Source organism: Plasmopara halstedii (genome assembly GCF_900000015.1).
Source record: "Plasmopara halstedii genome assembly, contig: Scaffold_2904, whole genome shotgun sequence".
NCBI classification, from domain to species: Eukaryota; Oomycota; class Peronosporomycetes; order Peronosporales; family Peronosporaceae; genus Plasmopara; species Plasmopara halstedii.
The window spans coordinates 548,223-569,612 of NW_020189809.1; the positions used below are offsets into that span (position 1 = coordinate 548,223).

General features: G+C 44.9%; 8 protein-coding genes across 8 annotated transcripts; 4 read left to right on the forward strand and 4 right to left on the reverse strand.

Moving 5' to 3' along the window:
• Positions 1-440: 440 nt before the first annotated feature.
• PHALS_05534 (Kelch repeat-containing proteins) lies at positions 441-2,491 on the reverse strand (the record flags this gene model as incomplete). The annotated part of the gene is made up of 3 exons (XM_024719094.1): positions 441-1,073; positions 1,145-1,254; positions 1,318-2,491. The coding sequence occupies 3 exons, from the start codon at positions 2,489-2,491 to the stop codon at positions 441-443; spliced, it is 1,917 nt and encodes a 638-aa protein (XP_024584427.1).
• A 176-nt stretch (positions 2,492-2,667) lies between these two features.
• On the forward strand, positions 2,668-3,516 carry PHALS_05535 (Protein of unknown function DUF2870; the record flags this gene model as incomplete). Its single annotated transcript, XM_024719095.1, has 1 exon — positions 2,668-3,516. One exon carries the CDS (start codon positions 2,668-2,670, stop codon positions 3,514-3,516), a length of 849 nt encoding a protein of 282 aa, XP_024584428.1.
• A 234-nt stretch (positions 3,517-3,750) lies between these two features.
• On the forward strand, positions 3,751-8,064 carry PHALS_05536 (upf0681 protein; the record flags this gene model as incomplete). The annotated part of the gene is made up of 4 exons (XM_024719096.1): positions 3,751-4,290; positions 4,362-4,424; positions 4,483-7,737; positions 7,798-8,064. The coding sequence occupies 4 exons, from the start codon at positions 3,751-3,753 to the stop codon at positions 8,062-8,064; spliced, it is 4,125 nt and encodes a 1,374-aa protein (XP_024584429.1).
• A 555-nt stretch (positions 8,065-8,619) lies between these two features.
• On the reverse strand, positions 8,620-10,903 carry PHALS_05537 (tkl protein kinase; the record flags this gene model as incomplete). Its single annotated transcript, XM_024719097.1, has 6 exons — positions 8,620-10,006; positions 10,071-10,145; positions 10,208-10,273; positions 10,341-10,409; positions 10,493-10,582; positions 10,641-10,903. 6 exons carry the CDS (start codon positions 10,901-10,903, stop codon positions 8,620-8,622), a joined length of 1,950 nt encoding a protein of 649 aa, XP_024584430.1.
• A 423-nt stretch (positions 10,904-11,326) lies between these two features.
• On the forward strand, positions 11,327-12,198 carry PHALS_05538 (hypothetical protein L915_08725; the record flags this gene model as incomplete). Its single annotated transcript, XM_024719098.1, has 4 exons — positions 11,327-11,338; positions 11,406-11,459; positions 11,532-11,596; positions 11,661-12,198. 4 exons carry the CDS (start codon positions 11,327-11,329, stop codon positions 12,196-12,198), a joined length of 669 nt encoding a protein of 222 aa, XP_024584431.1.
• A 492-nt stretch (positions 12,199-12,690) lies between these two features.
• PHALS_05539 (uncharacterized protein) lies at positions 12,691-15,834 on the forward strand (the record flags this gene model as incomplete). Its single annotated transcript, XM_024719099.1, has 10 exons — positions 12,691-12,727; positions 12,790-13,206; positions 13,261-14,482; positions 14,548-14,857; positions 14,919-15,048; positions 15,104-15,181; positions 15,242-15,338; positions 15,396-15,623; positions 15,683-15,748; positions 15,804-15,834. The coding sequence occupies 10 exons, from the start codon at positions 12,691-12,693 to the stop codon at positions 15,832-15,834; spliced, it is 2,616 nt and encodes an 871-aa protein (XP_024584432.1).
• Positions 15,835-16,270: 436 nt separating this feature from the next.
• PHALS_05540 (HCaRG) lies at positions 16,271-17,045 on the reverse strand (the record flags this gene model as incomplete). The annotated part of the gene is made up of 4 exons (XM_024719100.1): positions 16,271-16,369; positions 16,432-16,812; positions 16,875-16,962; positions 17,023-17,045. 4 exons carry the CDS (start codon positions 17,043-17,045, stop codon positions 16,271-16,273), a joined length of 591 nt encoding a protein of 196 aa, XP_024584433.1.
• A 1,861-nt stretch (positions 17,046-18,906) lies between these two features.
• PHALS_05541 (uncharacterized protein) lies at positions 18,907-19,296 on the reverse strand (the record flags this gene model as incomplete). Its single annotated transcript, XM_024719102.1, has 1 exon — positions 18,907-19,296. One exon carries the CDS (start codon positions 19,294-19,296, stop codon positions 18,907-18,909), a length of 390 nt encoding a protein of 129 aa, XP_024584434.1.
• Between the last annotated feature and the right edge of the window lie 2,094 nt (positions 19,297-21,390).

A 21,390-nucleotide genomic window follows, 5' to 3' on the forward strand; every position in this document is an offset into this window, starting at 1 on the left:
ATCACAATGACCGACCTATATACAAAGAGAATGGCAAAATACAGTTATTTTGTTGATGTTTTTCAGCACGCCACCAGCCTCGTTGGTTTAAATCAATTCTGATAAACGTAACTGCCGCGCTTGAGCCGCAAAGCAGATCAACTATCGAAGTGACTCTCAATACACGTCTAGCTAGTCTTTAATTTTCGAGCCAACGGCCAGTACTATCGTCATCATTCCTAGCTTGTTCTTGTCCACCTCCTGCTACCTGAGGCCACGGTTTTGGCTGGCTTTGCCAGATGGTGTTCAAGGCTCTTCTTAGCTGATGGCTCGACACCCACTTCAAGGATAAACTAATTTTGAAGAAAAAACTCTACGACGGATGCACAGATTAAAGCCACTAAGCTGACTTGAAAAATAAAGGTAATTTGAAATAAGCTCAAAATATAATTGCTCTCCTATCAAGAACCATAATTGTGTAGGTAACTATTATTGTCAATCACTTCTCCTTCAATCAAACAAGTATCGCCGGTGAAAGGAATAGGCACAGGATAGTTGCGTAAGAAATGCTGACATACTGCTTGCAGCTGAATGGCATTGGCCTGTTCAGCTGCTTCTGATATGGCTTCGACGCTACCAATGCGCACTGCGTACTGTAGTGTCCGCTCACAGCGCTGCTTCAAATGATCGAGCATAAATTGATCGGCAGCTATAAGTAGCTCTAATAGCGACTCCAATTCTCTTTCCAGCTTCAAATCGAGCGACTGAGATCGCACGGACTGTCGGCGACATGCTGCTTCGATTTCATTAAGGCCGTCCGCCGATTGGGGGCACGCTGCTATGTTGTTGCTTACAAAATCTTGCTCAAGCTCATCATAAGCATTTGAGCACATGGCAAAAGCATCATCGTGTGTTTGAATGTGTCCTGTGTAAAGATATTCCAGAAGTAGCAAGAAAACCTCGCAGCGCATATCCGGAATTACGATTTGAGCCTCGTGAGTCTCTCGAAAACCAGACGAAAACATGGCTCGAAATCGCGCACTTAAGGCTGCCAAAATGAGCTTGTGTGCGTAGATCACACGTCCTTCAACAAGCTATTTGAATAAAATGATAGCACATCAGACAAAAATCTGAAAGCAAATACACGAAAACTGACGTTACTTACAAAGGAAATATCGGCAAACTCCTCGCAGTCAACATAGTGACCCAGTGCACACCGTAACATTCTTGCAGGTGGCGGAAGTGTTATCGAAGCCCTTGGAGGAGGATCCGTGTCTAATGTGAAACAATCATTTAAATATTCAGCACCGCACGAGCCTCCAAATATTACGAGCATACGGTCAACCACTGTGCACGTGTGGCCAGCTCGTCTTCCAGGACCTCTCCCTACGATAAATACAGGTTCCTTTCGATCAGTTGTCTCCACGTCTGTAAGCTCACACATCTCGTTCGGATTCCCTGAGTCGCATGAGTTCGAGGCCAGACCTTGCGCCACCATCATGGCCTCACTATCGCTATGTGCATCTTCAAATTCTTCCTCACTATCAACTTCGTCGGCGTCATTTTCACGCCAATTTCTATATTGCTGGTCTTCATCTTCATAAATGTCCCACCGAGACTGAGACTGTCTACATTCCCGACTTGATCGGGAATTTATTCTCCTTCTTTCCTTCTGCTTGTCACTATTTTCGGTTGTAGCGACAGCTACAGTCTCAACCCACTGATGTTTACTTGGGTCATATACATGAAGGTCATCGTAGCATTTGGCCGAAGGGCCAGAGCCTCCGAATATGAATAATCGATTTTTATGACGAACCATGGTCATACCCGCTCGAGGAAGTGGTGGTGCCACGTAATGCCTTGTGTCGACTTTGAACTCGTCGGCCACACCTGACCACGTCATGTTCCGCGTGTCCAGAACGTGGATATCGTTAAGTCTTTGCCTCCCATCCCATCCTCCAAAAACGAGCAGATTGTTCCCCACTAACGCTGAGCTGTGGTTCGCGCGAGGAGCTGGTGCACGGCCACGAGTGCGAACACTAGTCCACATCATAGAGTCGATCTGCAGCGCATGTAAGTCGTTCAGGTACTCGCGACCGTCTCCCCCACGAAAAACGAGAATGCTGCGCAAGTGATGTACATAGTCAGCCGTATGCATGTTGCACGGACCGAGTGTGGCCGTAAGCTCCGGCTGTTCCCATGTGAGCGTATTTAGATGCAGTACGTGCAAGTCAGCTGCTGCGAGCGGGCCACTGCCCAACCATCCGCCTAAAATGAAAAGTTTGCGCTCCGCTAGTGTAGCCGTGTGGCCGTTGCGACCTGCAGGAGCCCGACCGCGAGTCTCATGCGACAGCTCCCGCCATGTGCGGCGTCTTACGTCTAACAAATGCAGCGCATTGTGATTGCGACGACCGTCATATCCACCAAATACTAGTAGCTCATGTGCAGAAATGGCTGTGGCGGTATGGTTCTTGACGGCTGGGCCCGCAGGTCGCAGCGGCTCCCAGAGCATCACGATTTTCGGTGGGGAACTCGTAAGCAAATGTTGATAATGATGCTGTACGGGCTTTTCTTCGTCCCCAAACTTAAATTTTTTCTTTCTTGTGTTGTAAATGGCAATAGTAAATAATTTTTCTTGAAAGACCCGAAGCGACGCTTCCCGAGATCTAATTTCAAAGTAGCAATAGGATGGTCGTCTGCCATGTCAAACGCGGTGACCGCAGCGAATTCTTGTTCGAGACTTCTGTATCTACAAGGAACGACACATTAATCCGCTCACTGTGTCGTTTGCAGAATTTGCGTCTGCGTCTCGCAGCACTGGCTGATGCATTAGAAGGACTCGGACGTTATGGCATGGCAAAGCCGCCAGAAGAGCAGGGATTGGACGCATACCAAGAAGGGGCGGCTGATAAGCAGCGAGGAGAATTTTACGAGGCAGATCCACTGGGTCATCGAACTGGCGACGGCGTGAGTCCGCAGCTTAAGGATGTGTTGGCACGTGTGGCTGCCGATGCCAAGGCGATTCTGGACAGCAAGACACAAGTGACTCGCCGCATTTGCATCGATGAAAATGAACTGATTGAGAAGCTACAGAATATTCGCGGAGCTGTGGCAATGGCTTTTCCCATGGGACTGCCGGCTTATGATCCGGTAAAGCTCATACTGGATTCCGAGCGTTCGGAGGACGCGTTAGCTGACTCATCAGCTGTGCTTGAAGTGATGTCTGAGGACACAGCTGAGCTGTGGTGGGCTGGAAAACAGTTTTTTAGGGATCAATACGTCTGCGACCTTGTAGGGAAGAATGAAAAGTCGACGTTGATTGTTAAGCTGCAGAAGAAAGGTGGTGGAGCCCCTGGGCGGGAACCCGGTGTAAGTGAAGACGAACGCAAAGCAATGATGGCATTTTATTTTAAAAAGCAAGAGGAAATGAAACAGGCAGCGGAAGACGATGGAGAGGACTATATGATGTCATCATGGGCGGACCCTAAGGCGTTGAAAAACGCGTTGCGGGGCACTGGTAATATTCGACCCTTTTGATCACATACACCGGATTATCAAATCTATTTGTAGTCAGAATGCTCACGATCTCTTGGTATCTTAAGACCGTAATTAACCTTAAAATATTCCAGCGATTGCAGTTTAAATTATTATACTTTTATTTGCTATAGCACAAATTTGCAATAATCATCTAATTTTTTCTGAAGGAAAGGGAAGATCGATCTCGACAATAATACGTTATTCGTTGTGTCTACTCGAAAATCGGGGCTTAACATGAGCGAGAAGAAGAAGAAGAACTCGAAGGACATTAACGATGACGTCAAATCTCGCAGCAGCATAAGTAGCAGTCTCTCGGACGAGTCGAGCGCGCTTTTGTCTCCATCGCAACGTCCTCAGCATCGTCCTCGATTCGACTCGAAAGCTTCGTGGGCGGACTCGACGCGCTTTGACATGGGTCGCGCCGACTCCCGTGCGTCTGACATGTCAGCTAGGGATCTAAGACTCACGGAACTTGGAGGAAGGGCTTCGTCTAGTCACAACCGCCAACGATCGGACTCGAGAGCCTCGAAATTGTCGCGCACTAGTAGTCGCTCCAGTATGAGCAGCTCAAGGCGCGGGCGGCAGTCCTTCGTGTCAAATTTTGGTGTGACTAAAGGCAAGAAACGCAGAGATAGCAACGCACTGTCAACAATCACGGAGAATTGGAATCTGGCAGACGAGCAGTTTGGCAGTCCCTTCTCTGACTTCGACGCTCAGGAGCAACCGATTCGAGAGGAATTGCAGAGAGGCTTGGCCATCATCAATGATCACACGGTTAGAAGAAATCATTATTATTTTGCGCAACAAGAGCTGATGGATTGTGTCTATGTTTTGAATGATTTTAGACCAAATTGAAGGAGATTGAGGATGCAGTTACAGCTGCAATGTCAGAAGTTTGGGGTTATTGGGTAGGTCTATTTATGATTTTATTTGGTTTTTGATCGACATTAAACGGAAACATGGTAGGCGGATCCGATTCAGTTGTATTTGCATCCAGCAGAGCGTGTAGATGTACAAGACCTTATCAAAACGGACAATGAATTGTTTAATAAGGTGCTTACGGTTTTTTCCGTCTTGTGTGACGAGATTTCTGAGCTTAAAGTGACGGTCGAAGACAATTTTTATCCAGCACTTATCATGTTCGGTCAGGCTCGTCATGGCGAAGAAAGCGTTGTCAAAGCTGGAGAAGACGAAATATACATGGGGCGTATGTTGGCTTTTTTTCAAGATATTTCTAATTTTGTGGACCGATGCAATGCCATTACCATTAATATGATTCATCAACTTGCGAGTCTATATCAAAGCTTTCAGAAGCTGTGGAAATCGACGTTCAAGCTTGTGCATTTGTATCCTGTTTTTGATGCGTTGGCAAGTCTGCTGGAAATTATGATTACAATTGATGCCATTATCATAGACAACCCAAATATTGTTACGTCATGGGATAAATACAAGCGTATGATGCAGTATGTTCGTTCGGATCCACCTCGCTACAACGTCACAGTTGACAAAGTAAAGCAGTTCGAGCGACTTCTTGTAAGTCTTGACCAAACAATCATGAGTGCTCAAGTATTTCAGAGCTGCATTGAGCAGGATTTCGAGGTCTTTTCAGGTGGAGACTTGGCAGAAGATGACGAAGATCTTGAAGACGGGAGCGATAGTGAACGCGGTGGTCGACGTACAAGCAGCAGTGGAGGCGAATTGAAGATCGATATCCGCTCAAATCAAGTGTTTTTGGAAGAATTTGTGCACTGTATCAGCTCACGATTGGGTATTGCCGAGAGTTCAATTACGTCGGCTACTGAAACTTTTGAAAGGAACGACTTGGTCGGTACGACAGGACTTTACGTGCTTTTTCGACGACTACAACCATCCAACGTTCCGGCGGACCATGTGCTATACAAACGATTGTGGGAGATACAGACGAAAGCTCCATGCGTGACGATTTGTGGCAAAATCATGTGGTATATGCCAGACTTTTTACTTAAATACGCGCCTATGACGTCGAAGAAACTACATCCGACAGACATTTTAGATTTTCGTCGTGAGTACTTGCACTCGCTCGATGATGCATTTCCAGCGGATGTTACTACTGCCAAGTTGGAGTTAAGTGCGTGGCTTGTTCGCATGGAATCATTTTTCCAGCCGACAACGCGCGGAATGGGTGACGTCTCTCGCACATTGAATATACGTGGTAATCTGATCCTTAAGGGATTAATTCTCGCAAAACGAGTGCAGACAATGATGCACACGTTGGTAAATTTGCATCTTTCGCTTCAAGTTCCAATGCCAAAACGCGTGGTGAGACCTTTGTACACATGCATAGAAATACTCAAAGCAGTCGAGTTCATGTTTGCTCGCAAGAATCCGATTTTGTCTGAATCATCGTCGCACTTGCTGCGTCAAGTGGCTCACTCGCTATTTTCATTCTTTCGTCCACTCAAAGCTCATTTGGAAGCCAGCAAGAAGTTTGATGACACGAAACTCGATGTACTAGCGGCTGTTACTGTGCTAGAAGAAATTTTGAATTCCGGGGAATCGTTTTCGTATACGCGGATCACCGTGTTAGATCTTGCAGCTCAAATTGCCGTGATTTCACCCGAGAATAAATCGACAGATAGTAACGATAAGGGAAACGAGACGGACGCTACTGTTTCTATGGGTATCAAAGACGCGAATGAACCTGTGAAACTCATCTGGAAGTTGCGTCTGCTGAGTGATTTTCAACGCAAAATTCGAAGTGCCTGTGACTGCTCGTTTTTCTATTGGAGTCGTGAGCTCTTGCACCCTTTTCTATCCGATTTGTACAACCAACCGGAACAAGCGAATCGTGTTCAGTACGTCGTCGGAGGCTTCTTGGATGGCATAAAGCTACTTCGCGGCGCACAACACGAGATTGATAACGAATTGTACGTCAAGGCGTATGCAGAATTCATTGAGTCGGTTCTCAACGAAGAAATTGTCGATAATTTGTGCAAAGACGTAGAAAACGACTTGCGTTTACATGTTCATTCGGTTCATTTAGACCATTTAGATGCCCCAAATCCGAAAAGTGCGGATTTCAAAGTTCTTCACTACTATCTGGATTTGCGTCCGATTCGGCTGCACGGCAAAATGCTGGACATACGCCAGCATGTGACTCATTACCTAGAGAGCACATTTTACAACTTGACTACAGTTGCGCTGCATGATTGGAAGACGTATGGAGAAATGCGCAATTTGGCCAATGACAAATATGGCTTAAGTCTCGCGGACAATCACCTTCCTATGGGATCGCTTGATCAAGGGCTGGATATTCTACAGATTATGAGAAACATTCAAATTTTTGTCGCTCGCTACAATTACAACCTAAATCAACAATTTTTTCTGGAACGTCGTAGCGACAAGGGTTCACGTCATTTGAACTCGATCAATATTCACTCAATTGCAAGCTCGATTCGTACACACGGCATGGGAATCATGAACACAACAGTGAATTTCACTTACCAGTTCTTAACAAAAAAGTTCGACATTTTCTCGCAATTTCTTTTTGATGAGTACATCAAAAGTTATCTTCAGCGTGAAAAGCGATGGTACAAGAAGCATCGCGATGACAAGGATGTGGACAACAAGTATCCATTCGATCGTGCTTTCCAATTCAATAAAGATATTCGCAAATTAGGCGTTTCAGATTCCGGGAAAACGTTTTTAGACCAATTTCGTATGCTAATTACTGAAATCGGCAATGCGCTAGGGTACGTGAGAATGGTGCGATCTGCAGGTATGAATCATTGCAGCAATGCTATTAAGTTCGTGCCGGATTTAAATCATACCCACTTTAAGTTCGAAGCATTTGCTGGTCACGGCATTGCTGAAGAAAAAAATGAGGAGACTGGTGAAGTGATTCAAGAAGAAGTCGTTGGCGCTAATTTGTCACGTGAGACAGTTGTTGCTGCTCGTAATTTAGATTCGGTCATTTCGACGTTGGCCAAAAACTTTTCTGAAAATAACGACTATTTCAAAGTACTGGTCAAAGTTTTTCAAGATGTGACTGCAAGTGACGAACAAAAGCATTTAATCAACTTTTACAACATTATCCCGGCTTTGACTATCAATTACGTCGAGACGACGGTGCAGGCCAAGGATCTGATGTACAAGAACACTCGGCGTCGAGAATCTTATTTTTCAGATGACGGATTCGCGATTGGAATTGCCTATATTCTCGCGATTCTTGACCAAGGAGAGGTAGGTTAATACTTCTAATGATTTCATGACGCTAATTTTCACTTGTTTGTGTGTTCACAGCAATTTGATGCCTTGCACTGGTTTGAAGAGGTAGTGCGCAAGTACAAGGCCGAGGAGGAGGCTTACAATGAGAAACAAGCTGAACGAGAGGCTCGTAAGCGGGAGCAGGCGGCCAAGAAGCAGAAAGAGACGACAGCTGAACTCATTGATGATGAGGAGGAAGTGCATACGCTGCAGCTAACTGCGAAACGCATTGAATTAAATCGCCGCGAGTTTGACTTGCTTGACTGGTCTCTCAATGGCGCACGCATTTTTTTTAAAGATTGAATAATTTTGACGTCGATGTATATTAAAATCTACACCAAACGAGACTTCCTTCGTATATCAAACAATTTATTTTCAAAATGTCCACTTCAATTTTGGATAAATGCAAGCGCGCCCGGCAAATACGTTGCCACCATATTCATCTGCATCTTCAGGCCCGACAGCAGGAGCTGGAAACGTTGACGAAAGGCACGACGTTAGATCGATGTCGACTTAAAAAGTTACGCTGTTTTGTGCTCAAAATGTTATGCTGTTTCTTTTCGTAGTTTGATTATGTAATGTTTAGCCAATCTAGCTTATTTTTGTGCTAAGGTGAGGTTCTATTTATTGCGAATATACAAATTATTTATCAGTCTGATAGATGATGAAGGTGATAGATAATACATGCCATGTTTCGGTAATCCAATTACTAGTATCAACAGCACAGCCAGCGAGCATTGATACTCGAGAAGATGCCAGTAATCGTTCATCACCACAATAACAGCATCTCGATAAAGCCGTACCAATGGCTGGTTGCGTCGACTTCCTGTTCGCCGAACCTGAAGATTGGTTTTCCAATCAAATGTTGTTGGTCGATAATTCTGCCTTGGCATCGCGCAAAACATCCACAAGGTCTTTGGCTGTCGGCCGGCTCATAGGTGCATAGGATAGGCACTGCTCAACCATTTGCCGCACACTTGCTGGTGCTGTGATAAATTCTTGTCGATTCTCATGAGGTATTAACGCTTCCTGGCGGCGAATTCGTTCGACGAGTTCTATATCTGACTTGGTGTTGCCCAAATTTTCAATAAGCGATCGATATGGTGTTACGCGCGTCAGAATTTCGCATACTAAGACGCCAAAAGCGTAAATATTGTTACTGCGCGCGTCCATTGGTGATGACCGTGTAATAATTTCTGGTGATAGCCACACAAGTTCGCCCATACCATACGAGTACGTGGCTGCCGCGTTTGGGCCTCCGAATTTGGCAGAGCTATGTACACAATCGTACAAGTTTAGTTTGCACTTATATGCCTTGTTTACGAGTACCTTCCGGCTCGAAAGCCTCTTCACACAAAAGTTCTGAGCTGATTCGTGCAAGTATGCTAGAGCCGTAGCAATATCATAGCACATATTTAACTTGGTAGTCATGTCTAGGTTGACGGTCACATTTGCAAGCACAGCTTTCAAGGTGCCCATATCCATAAACTCAGTGACAACTGCAAAATCAGTGCCAGCCAGCCATGTGACGCCCACGAGATTCGAAATGTTGGGGTGTGCTATCGTCGCAAATGTTCGTGCTTGGGCCATCAGCGCCTTTGTTACGCGCGAGTCTGTCACCTCGGACTCTATGCGCTTTATCATGACCTTACTACCATTATATTCGCCAGCGTATAAGCGGCCGTTACCCTGAGATTTTACGAGTGCAACATCACTCTGAGGCAGCCAAAAGTTTCGCAGCAATTCATCATTCGATAAAAATGAGCCTTTCTCAGTAGCCGTATCGCCCTTGCTCATTAGCGTTGCTGTCGCTTCGTTGCCATGAGCGTTTGCATTCTCAACATTGCGCTTAAAGTACATGCGCAAACAAATGAATGCCAAAATCACAACAAAGACAAAGACCGTAGCGATAATTGCAATCAATGCTCCCGTCGAAATACCGCTGCTGGCATCATCTGAACTAGAGCTCGAAGTGTCAGAGTCATTTATGCCAGATGGTGCGGAATATACATCTTCCAGCACAACGTCATCAGTCGCGGACGAGTACTGTGGCGTGCATAAAAATACCGTCGTGCCATTTTTTCGAGTAACTCGAATTGAGTTGAAAAGGCTCTGCGTCGAGCAAGACGATGTTAGTTGTCTAGCCCAGTCCTGTGATGATAATGTCTTCGCGTTTGCATTTAGATTTACGGACTCTCTTGCATTCAAAACGGTTGTTGTAGTGACAGTTGATAAGTCCACAACACTGCAAAGGTAATATCAAAATGTTACTTATGAGATAAGGTTTTATTTCGCACAAAGAGACGTACATATTCATATTAGGATTCAGCCTTCGTTCATATAAGAACTTTGGAAAATGACTTATCGACGTATCGTTTAATTCACTACGCAGCAATCGAAGTAATTATTAAGCGCATAACTATCCATGATTGAGTACATCACATACATTTTCACCAGACCATCGGAGTGATTTGGCAGTGATAGGTCCTTCAGCGCCGCCCCAATTAAATGACTATGGCACAAAAACAAGTTTACAACACTTTTCTATCATGCTTCTGTTTGTCAATAATGGCACACACATATCGGTAACGGTATTGGGTACGACCAATTTGACGCTTGATGGTTCAAATTCGACACCTTGGAAAGTCCTGTAAACATTGTCAACGATAGCGTTAGCTCATTCTTCATACATCCAAGATCAATATTTACTTGATTGATCGTGTATACCCACAAGCTCTTAAGATTGTGAAAGCTTGCAAAATTCAACGAGTCGGTGTGAGCCGAGGCCAATGTTGAGATTCCGTTAATGGCGACAAAGTTTCTGCAAAGCAAAATACGATTTAATATAATTTATATATTCAAATCGTGGCATGACTTACAGTGTTGCTGCTGAAGAGCTCTGCAGCTCCATCGTCAGTATATCTGCTGCCACACTAACCATAACGTCGCCTGCATTGATTGGCTGCGGGGTCCAATTCTCGACATCTGAACACTGATATGATGAGCTCATTTCGTTCACCCTGAGCGTCGCATTTCGCCTTTCACATGCTACATTAATTGTGTTCTGAGTAGCCGCGTCTTGAACTGCCACGGCAGATAAAAGCCCCACTGCGCAAAGAAAGCTCCGTTCAGTGGGGTGCATGGATGATGTGAGGTGTGTGTGGTGTAGGAAAAAAAATGGCGTAAATGGCGTGGCTGCTAATACTAATTCGCAAAAAAAAAAATCCAAATTGTGAGCTGGAATGAGCCATCCCTACACCTAATGTGTTGATGGCAGTTTGCACTCTTTGAATGTCGTCACTTTTTGTAAGAAATTTATGAGCTCAAACTTGCTGATTGTGCGCTTCAATTATAAGACATTTTGCTAAATTATTACAAGAGTGGAGCAAATTAAGGTTGCGAATGATGAATAGATACCTCTTTTTGTAAATTAAAAGAACATGATTTTGAGACCATAAAATTGTTTCTGAATTTTTGTACTATACTAAGTAAAAGAATAATTTTATCCAAACCTAATAAATTAAGAATAGAGGTAAACAATTAACTTCGACCGGTCTTATTGATAATGGAGTCGATGGTAATGAACATTCATAAGATGGTGGCATAGCACGGCGGACTTTACATATGTGTGGCACTAAATATAGAGTAGTAGCGAGGAGGGTTTTGAGGAGCAATGGGACGACATGGCCATCGTGCGGGTACAGCAAGCTCTAACGCATTACTCAATTTGAATGCCGATGTAATGCATTTGATCTCCGTTTGTGACGCAGGCGTTTGAGGCAGCAATGTTGGACCAGCGCACACAAATTTCCACTTTTTCTCCGTCGAATGGCGGGTAAGGCAACGCCTGTATCTGTTTGTGTTGCATGTAACTCACTTAGTATCCTACATGTTGACAGCAAGCACAAGCACTTGAAGGGTACGATGGAGGCAAGAACCATGAGCGAAATTTGCAAGGACGATAAAGAGCGGTATGAAAATAGGACTACAGTCACGTCTGCAGCAAATGAAACAGAGAAGCAAGGACGTCCGAATGCCTTAAATCGTCAGCAAAAGCAACGAGAAACAGCAGTACAGCAGCAGGTATCAAGTGATGTGTATCAAGCTGCGTATGCCCAAGCCTACGCGCATTTTCAAGCCCAATTCCAGGCTGCGTATCCTGCTACTATTTCCCAGCAATTAAATGGACTAAACGCGCAGGCACCTGCAGTCACAGTGGCGTCGACAAACAATCCTCCACCACCACCGCTTGTTCCACCTACACCGACACCCTTTGCTAATATGCCTGGTGCTTCAGCCTCGTTTACTGGTGCAACATCCGTTGCAGGTGGGCCCGACGACGGATTGGCAAATGTGCTTCTGGCATGGTATCAATCAGGATATTACACCGGTCGCTTTCAGGCCATGCAAGAAATGAAGCTTCATGGTCGTCGATAGAGATATTACTGAATCATAGTCTTTTTTGCCTTAAATCACAGCACCTGGATAAATCGTATTTTGATGGCAAATAGAGTAAGCTTTTGATTCATTTGGCAACTCTGAGATTGCAATTTCACAAACTAGATAGTATTTTCATCACGGAATAGCCGTGCTTATTGGCGTTTCTTGATCGAGGCTCGCTTAGAAGAATTTGAGCTCTCTTGCATGAGCTTGTACACCCAATAAAACTGCGCAAATGTACGTCAGCCAATTTTAACGCACATGCAAAATCTGAGTCAAAACACAAACCAGAGCCAGCATGTGAAGTCCGACGAGGCTACTGACTAGCGCATTTACGCCGACGCCCAGCTCGGAGCCAAGCAACAAGATGCCGTTTGTCCCCTCCATTGTATTAGTTTAATAAAAGAGAATGATTTTGTCAATTTGTGCCTTTGTCTGTAATTTTTGATTATTCCATAACTTCAACATGAGCAACATTCACTTCGTGAAATGCCGCGTCGAAAAGTCAACGCCGCGAACGTGACTGGTGCGTTACAGCACATTTTTGCCAGCATTTCTTGCCTAATAACCACGTTATCGTACTTAAAGCCCCCGCCGTAGCGGTTGGCACCGACGGAATGAGTAAGAGTGTTGTTGGTTGTGCAACGAAACAACGCGAAAAGCTGCAAAAAGTAATTAAGAGAAGAGAAAAACGAGCACATCGGAGGGCCCAGGACAAGAACAGCACATTTGCAACCAGCAAAATTAGTGAAAGAGGCTTGACATCTCCTGGAATTGGAGATGTGGAAGAAGAATCCGGGAAACTTCAGTCCAAAATTGTGTTCACCGATATTCTTGCAAAATGCTATTCAGAATGTGGTGATGGAGGCTTAAAATTTATTGAAGATGCCAGCTTGCTTGATTGTGAAAATGTCAAATCACACGATCTGAGAGATGACCCCACCAGTGAGAATTACGTGAATACAGATTTGTCGGGAGAAGCATTTAAAGACATTGATCATCACGGTGAGCAATGCTACTTATCACTTAAAATGATGATTCCTAATCCTTCCTACACAGTCTCAACAGATAGGTATGAGACTTTAAAAAAAAAGGGAGAGCGACATCTTCGAGAAATTATCGAGTCGCTACAGGGAGAGCAGCAAGTCTCTTCCACAACAAGTGGGTCAGACTTATGGAGTTCTTGGGACATTGACAGTGATATTTGTGCGCAAGAAATCTTGCATAAGATTGATACGGAAATACAAACTGAGGATGCCCAGCGGCTACTATCGTCCGAACCACGGCGGATGCATTGTGGGTGGTCTGAGGCGCGTCGACCCAGGTGCTCTTTACTTTTTGAGCAGTCAGCTCAGATCTACACAAAGATGACCCGATCGGTCGCTCTAATGCTGATTCCAGCGAAAAAAATTGTCGTGCCGGATATTTTCAGTGTCGATTGGTTAAAGGATGACATTTGTGTTTCTCGATCGTCAGCAGAATGTGGAGAAGGATTACAGCAGTTTATGCTTCCTTCCGACCTGGTTCGACAAGACGGATACAGAATCGACCAAGCTCCATCTAAAATTACATCGGCTGCTAACAGCTATCTGTGCAAATTCCGACGATCGGATATCTCACTGACTTGTGCATCGATGAATATTCCAAATATATGGGAAATGAATACCACATTGGATATACTGGCAGAATTGGTTACAGAGCATTTAAGGCCTATGTCAGATCTCTTAGAGTCTACTACTTGCACGCAAAATGATGAGAAGGTGCCCGAGAAATTATATGACTCAGAACAGCATTCAAAAAATTGGCAAGATTGCAGCGATGACAGAATAACTGCTAAGCCGGCCGACCAGCCATTAGTAACCGATTCAAAAAGTATGGTTATTGCTGAAAACAGTCCTCTGAACACGGACTACTTTTTGAGCGATCAATTTTTGAAGTGTAATTGGAGTAGGTCATCCATAGAAGCTGACACATATGACATAACTTCAGCAAAGGATACGGTTGTGAATGGCTCCGAAAGGCCTTTGAACCAAGATCAATTGCTTCAACAAATTGCTCGACCAGCGCTGTGGGATCTGATGCGTAAAAAATTAATTCAAGCAAACGAGACTTCTATCAAGCGCACACTCAGCTGCATCAGTTTGGAGGAGCTCGAAGCGCTAATTTTTCAGCAATTTTTGAGAGTCAAAAGCATGTGCATAAATCCATCAGCGTATTCTAGTATAGAAATAGTTGAGGCTTGTACTAGCCTTCGCCAGGCTTCTTGGCTGCATACTTTGCGGTAGAATATGCGATTTTTGTGTCGACGCTACAGGAAAGACTGACTTGTTTTGATATATGGAGCAGCGCCGTTTTAATCTACCACAAAATGAATGGAGCTTATCACGAGAATATGACAGATTCCATCGTGAATAAGATTCTTTCCAGCGCCATATACAGACTTCTGTTGGGTGATTCAAACTGGAAAGATCTTATCGTGTTTCTGCGATTAATGAGTGGAAGAATCGAGTCATCAAGCTTAATCACTGAGCCTGAAGCCGATACCTGCAACATAAATGAAGAAAATCAGCCGACTTTGAAACGACAAAAAATTTTGCAGTCAGAAATAGAGAGAATTCCTGTTCGAGTCCTGTGCTCAATCAAGTTCTTAGAGCAGGTAACGATAATTTTGAGGTTTTGCTGAACCCAGATAGTTTCACTAACACTTGCGGTAACAGGACGAGCTTCTTGACGAACTCTGCACTGAGCAGCAAATATTTTTTATTGAACGAGATCTTTCTCCTCCGATTGATATTCTGGTGGATGAGAGTAATTGCATTTGCATGGTGACTGAAGATACATTTCAAGGTGAGCACTTTAGTTAACCCTAGCTATCGGCTCTAAGAATCATTCTATGATAAAGTTGAAGCGAAGACGCGAAATTTTATTTTCAGCTTGGCTCGGCTACAGCTCCAGCTGCATAAATGCTGGCTTGTCATTAGTAAGAACCACACATTTACCGTTTGCGTCGCTCCAATGGTCTAAAATCATGGAAATATAGCTATCAGAACTCCCCCTTCAGCTGAGATAGAAAACAGAATCACCTCGTTTTGTTCTGCTCTCGTGCAGTTTCGGATCAGTATTCAAGTTCTAACTAGGTGCAGTCCACTTTTTAAAATCGGTCAAATGTCATGATCTCTAACAGGTGTTGGTAGTTTTTCGTGCGAAGAAACTGGTCGCCTTGTGCGCGCTGTTGTTGATGAATGCGCAGACGTTGCAATGAATGAATACCGTATCTTGCCCCGCGTATGGTTCGAGCGTCCATTTTTACTGGAAGAAGAGTCGCAATTCGAACGCTTTTTGGTGTCAACAAACATTATCAATCAGTATTCAGCACAGTCACTACTGCACAGGATATCTTTGGACGACCTTTTTTCCAAAAGGTGCGAGCGTACAACGCAGCACCTCTTGTACTTGGCCAAACTGAATAGTCTTTTTGTAGCATTAATGATATAAAACATCTCGTTAAAGGCGCAGTGACGGACAATCAGCTCATGCTACTTTGGCGGTATTAATGTGTTCATCGGTTGTTAACACTCTGAAATGCTAAATTGTTATTTTAGATTTGTCCAGCAAGATCACGGACTCAGATGATACAAGTTTGGCGAAGTTGGTCAACGTTGTTGGATGCATCGACAAATGTAGATGCGTTTGGCATGGTTAGAGCCATTGAGCAATTCGTGAAAGTAGCAGGACCGCTATACTGGCAAAGTTAAGTTCTTTTTGCGGCTATTAACTATCTTTAAGCCGAAAGGATACGGCAAAGTGAAGCAGCTACATATGTTGACGGTTGATCGAAAATCACCCTTACTGAGAGCCTCGAAGGGGAGTCATTGTCGACATTACGAAGCAGTCTGATATTAGATTAATAAGAGTTGACACACTTGGAGAAAATCTGATTCATCTGAAGCTTGAAGTTCCAATTTGTCGAGTATCATAGGAAATTATTATTTTGAGGAGGTGTCGGTAATATGAAAAAAAAATATCGTAAAATTTGTAAATCGAGTGAAAAATGCTGTCTTCTTGGCAGCTATAGCGGTGATGTATCCAGCTCCGCTTGGATGGCATTTAGCTGAAGAAATAGAGAACGCAACTCTGTGTGCGAAATCTCGACATCCATCTTCTCATTCTATGGCAAACAATAGCTGTATTAGATTCAACGAGTTTTAGCAATGCAACTTGACCTCGTACCTCATTTGCACTTGGACCCACAAGGTCAAGCTGTAAAATTGCCAATGGCTTCGACTGCCTGCTACGTTTGTTGCTCCCCATCTCCAAATGCAAACGCCATTCGGTCTTACGCAGCTGTAGTGCTGGTCTACAAACCATTTTGAACGCGGCGATCTGTGCCGCCACGGAGCGTCCTCTCTTTCTCCACGCCTTTTCTATTGCATGTACGACATTCTCATCGACGCCATGCGAGGTAAGCAAATTTTGGTCCACATGGCCAAACATGGCGGCGTCATGATATATTGTCATGGTAACATCGATAATCGAGTCAATTTGTTCGCCCGACAGCATCAGTATCGTCTCGAGCTGGGACTTTTCACTTGCACTAAATACTTCGACCTCCTACCGTCATTTTACGGTGATAACGTACTTTCAATAATATCAAAACGAGATTGCCAGCGTACATTCCTCGCCATCTTGTCCAGCACACGAGTCAGCACCTGACCAAGTCGTTCTTTAGGTACAGCATTAAGCACTGCAAACGTACGCATCCTATCGATACACGACAGAATCAAAAGAGTTTATCATGCAGCCAGAGCTCGTAATACGTACGGTATAAAAGTTGTTTTCGTCATGATAAGTACTAATTATCTTTGTAGCCGAGATGAAGATATGTAGACAATTCAGGGAGAGAAGCTACATCGAATCCTTTCTGAGATATGATTGCAGCGACTAAATGCTTGGAATTACTGTTACAGCGTTTCATGCTTCAATTTTTGCCCGAGACCCGACGTCAGTTAAAACGAAAAATGTGGAAACGAGGATCAGAATGCTTAAGTTTTAAGAGTTGTGAGATCAAAGAGGGGGATAATACGGCGTGATGTTCTGGACGCATAGGCGTCAGACCTTTCAGATTTTTGATGTAGTTGACAATTTCAGGTGGAAAGAATTATCAAAAGTAGCTCAGGAGCAATCAAATAAATGGTAGCACTGAAGGATATATAGCCAGAAGATCTCAAAAGATCGCATTAATGTCATTCTTAAAATAAAATCGCCTTAGTTTTGAGAGCAGAAACCACGTGGACGAGATCCCGGTGACCAAAGACAATGCTACAACAAGCCACAGAGACAAGATTCACAGCCTTCCATGCGAATTTCGATTTCATGGGTACGATCTTGCAAAACATACCACGGGAAAGGCAAAGCAGATCATAAGGCAAGGACTGCTTAACATCGCTTCCTTGTCGATTCTGTCCCTTTCACGATCAAATGCAAAGACTCTACTATTCGCAAAGCAGCCGCGGTCTACGCAAACGACTCCTTTTCAAACTCAGGTAATTATGATCGCTTGATCAGCAACCTCGATACTATCATCACTTGCTTCCCTATAGAATCTGTCAATCTGGTCTTCACATTCACCCAGGTCAGAAATCAGTCATATGATACCAGACGAAGTTAGCCCGTTTTATATCTGAATGCATAAGAAAATCTTTCATTCGCATCTTGGTTTGATGAGTCATTCAGGACTTCCGCTGTGAATTTCAACATTTTTCCGGCATAGACCATTTTTATTCGTGTACTCGAAGGATAGCATTCCACAGAAAAGGCGACTATTATCGAGTAGAAAATTAAAGCAAGTCCAACTTTTGCTGCTTCCTCGGCCGTCTCTGTCAGACGACACCGTCTTCCGACGGCTGCGCATTAGCTTTCGGCATTATACATTTTAGCCCAAAGGGCAAAGTACGAAAGATACGAGAGTGAGGCTGCCGCAAAAAATGCTCCAGTGTATACAAATATGAGCGCAAGTTGCGGTGAAAAGAATGCGTCTCGCTCAATGAGATATCCACGCGACACTTCGTACAGGAATAGACCAGGCACTGTAACGCAAGCATATTGCCTGACACTGAACCCATGAATGCCATGACAGTGCCCAAATTACGTGAAGATACTGAGAATAAATGAGCAATTAGCAAAAATTGTAATACCAGTGCGGAACGCCAAGCTTTCACGGTCGTGAGCAAGACAGCAAATTTTAAAGAGCTGACGTCATGGTTGAAATGTCATAGGCTGCTTCCCTGTGCAAGGCAAGCTCCATTAATAAGCTTGTCATTAGTCTTAAAGCCCGTCAAGATGTTGCTAGGTGGCTCTCCGTGAAAACATGCGTAGCCCAGATAAGCGAAGAGAAGATAAATAAAAAGTGTCCATCCCACAAGTGCCCTGTGCACATGTGTCATCTGCGGCTTGTCATGAGTTTCTTGATACGCGTGCGGGACATTAAGTTGACAAACAAAACTTAATGTAAGGATGGGGAGCGCGTATGACAGCGCAGCAAACTCAGAGCTAAACTCGTCTGCATAATTTCTCGGGATATGCGCTGCAAATTCGCGGTCATTCTGTACTGTGCGAAGCCCACAAGAATGTAAAGGAGACATACTAGCACTAGCGTGTTGGCCAAACGAAGCTCGTGGATGGTATCCGGGGGACAGAGTGGAATGGCTAGGAGCGGACAACGAGTGCGGCGCAAAGTCCATCGCATAAGTGTTCAACTGATGCCACAACTCCATCGCTTCCACTTTCTGCTCCTCCAAGTGCTCGCAGTTTCACAGAAGAAGGATCGGCTTTCTCGTCCTTCTTAGGACTCACCACGACCATGACGGGTGCCTGAGTTTTGACTCTTTCGGGCGTCGTACAAGCTGTTGGTCCGTTCCCTGCGCTTCTTTTATTTGCTTTGAGTGCGTGGCTGGCATTCCACGCTTGTGAATTGCTCAGCGTGTGCTGCGACGCCACCAACGAATTTTCATATGAGGCGTTAAGCTCTCGTCTCTTCGGCGCTGCCGGTGTCTGGGCCGTTCGTTTGTTAACGCTCACACTTCTTTTTGGTGCCATTGTGAGCTACATGGTCATTGCGATGGATCTGTTCGAGCCGTTTCGCAAGACCATCAGCTTACTTTTTATGCATAGATCTTTAGCTGCCTAATCATTAATTAGGCATCTTTTAAGCAAGCAGATTTATTTCCTTTTTGGGGTTTTGCGAAATATATCTTAATCCGTCAAATTGGTCCATTTGAAATGCTGACTTGAAATATACACAAAGAAGCAGCAACTTCATGGTATAACTGCAATAAGCCATTCTGCTCAAAGCGCTAGATGCAGTAGTTATGCTACGTTGAATCAACTACACGAATACAACTCCGTAAGTGTTTTTTCTACTGTGTCACTGCTGCAATTTTCCTCGACTCCCATATAAATGGAGCTTGAGTAACTGGTCCACCGATATGCAATGCAAAGCCGAGCCTATCGTCGTTGTAGTTGCACAGTCTTCGCATTCTAAGTGTGTACAATGTTGGGCTGGTTTGCCCATAGAGAAGGGTCGAACATCTATAAAAATATATCAGCGAGCCCTGGGTAGAATAAGTGTTTTACCTGAAAGCCCTAAATGTTGAGCCGATTGACTTAGGAAAAATCAGATCAAAATTCTTAAATACCTTTAATTTTTTACTATTTCCTCTCTTCGTTATTCCGTAATGCGTGTTAAAAGACTTGACAAACACGAGTTCTGGGAGTTTGGGTATCCCGCCACTTCACAAGATATTACGTTTAGCCCCATCGACGACGTCGACCCACAAAACGTTCCACGTGGAAGTGGACGCCACCATTCTCATCGAGAAGAGTTGGCGGCAAACGATGAGGACTTGGTCGATCGCCTTCGGGTGACTCACGATGCAATTTGAGCGCTGGAGGACAACGTCCGTCGTCATCGGCACTCTGCCGAGCATCTCTCCGAGGTCGCCTACCACTGTGCGGAAGACCTCGAGAGTCTGGAGTACTTTGTGCACCGACTGCCTCGCGTTGAGAATCATCGTGCTCTGTCGGAGCGGCTCCTAGCTGTCGTGCCGGCAAATAAATCACTTTGTGCGATGGCAAAGTGCCTTGCGCCGCTGGAAACGGAAGTTGTTGCACTCCGTGCTCAGAACCAGTTGCTGGTTCAGCTACTAGGTGGCCGAACGCCTTTGGGCGCCGCCCCAGAGACAACGCCTTCCGCGCTGACTTGCGCCAGAACGGCATACGCAAGTCCACATAAAGCACCGGGTGGGTGCGTACCCTTCTCGGAAGGTCCAGCGTATACGCTAGGCTAGCGCTGATCCATGGGATGGAGGCGTCAGCGGGACGCGAGGGTGAATAAGCCCTTTCACGTAGAACGGCGTCCAGCCGATAGATGAATGCTTATTTAGAGCAAACTCTACGAGTGGCAACATAGCGCTCCAGCGCTTCGGCATCTTAGCGCAGGCGCTGCGAATAACGTCTTCAACGACGCAGTTCACGCGCTCAGTCTAATCATCGGTCTGCGGATTGTCCGCTGTTCACATAGTCAACGTGTGTAGACTAAAACTTCCGAGTGATGCGTGGGTCTCTATCAGAGATAATTGACTTCGGGACTCCATGTTGTCGAAAGACACAATCGACAAACAGCGTCGCTTGCTGGTCGTGGAAGCGACCGTGAAGGGCTTTGATAAGCCATGGAGACCCCTTATTGATTCTGGTCACTGTCACCGTTCGCTTAGCTACGGGACTTGAGTCATCGTGTCGAAGGTCCCTGTGATTCTCGGTGTCAAGTTTCCTGACTTTGATTTTTAGACTTGGATGCAAGGTATGACCTCATCCTAGGAATGACATGGTTGAAACACCATGAGCCATGGATTGATTGGAGGTCAAAGACCGTGGGCGCTACGCGCACGTCTCCTGGTGGAGCTTTGGCGAGTCTTGAATCCACCACTGCTAGGAGACAAAGGCGCTATAAGCGAGAGCACTTGACCGAGACGGTCGATGTGCTAGACACTGGACTGTCCGAGTCGGTAGACACCAACGGTGCATTGGACAGAAGTCCCGAGCGTGGCTCGCTGGCTGATCGTGAAGTGGCACGAAACCCACTGAGCGATGCTCAAGTTTCGGAGCAGTCGCTGCATGTCATGCGTGACATGG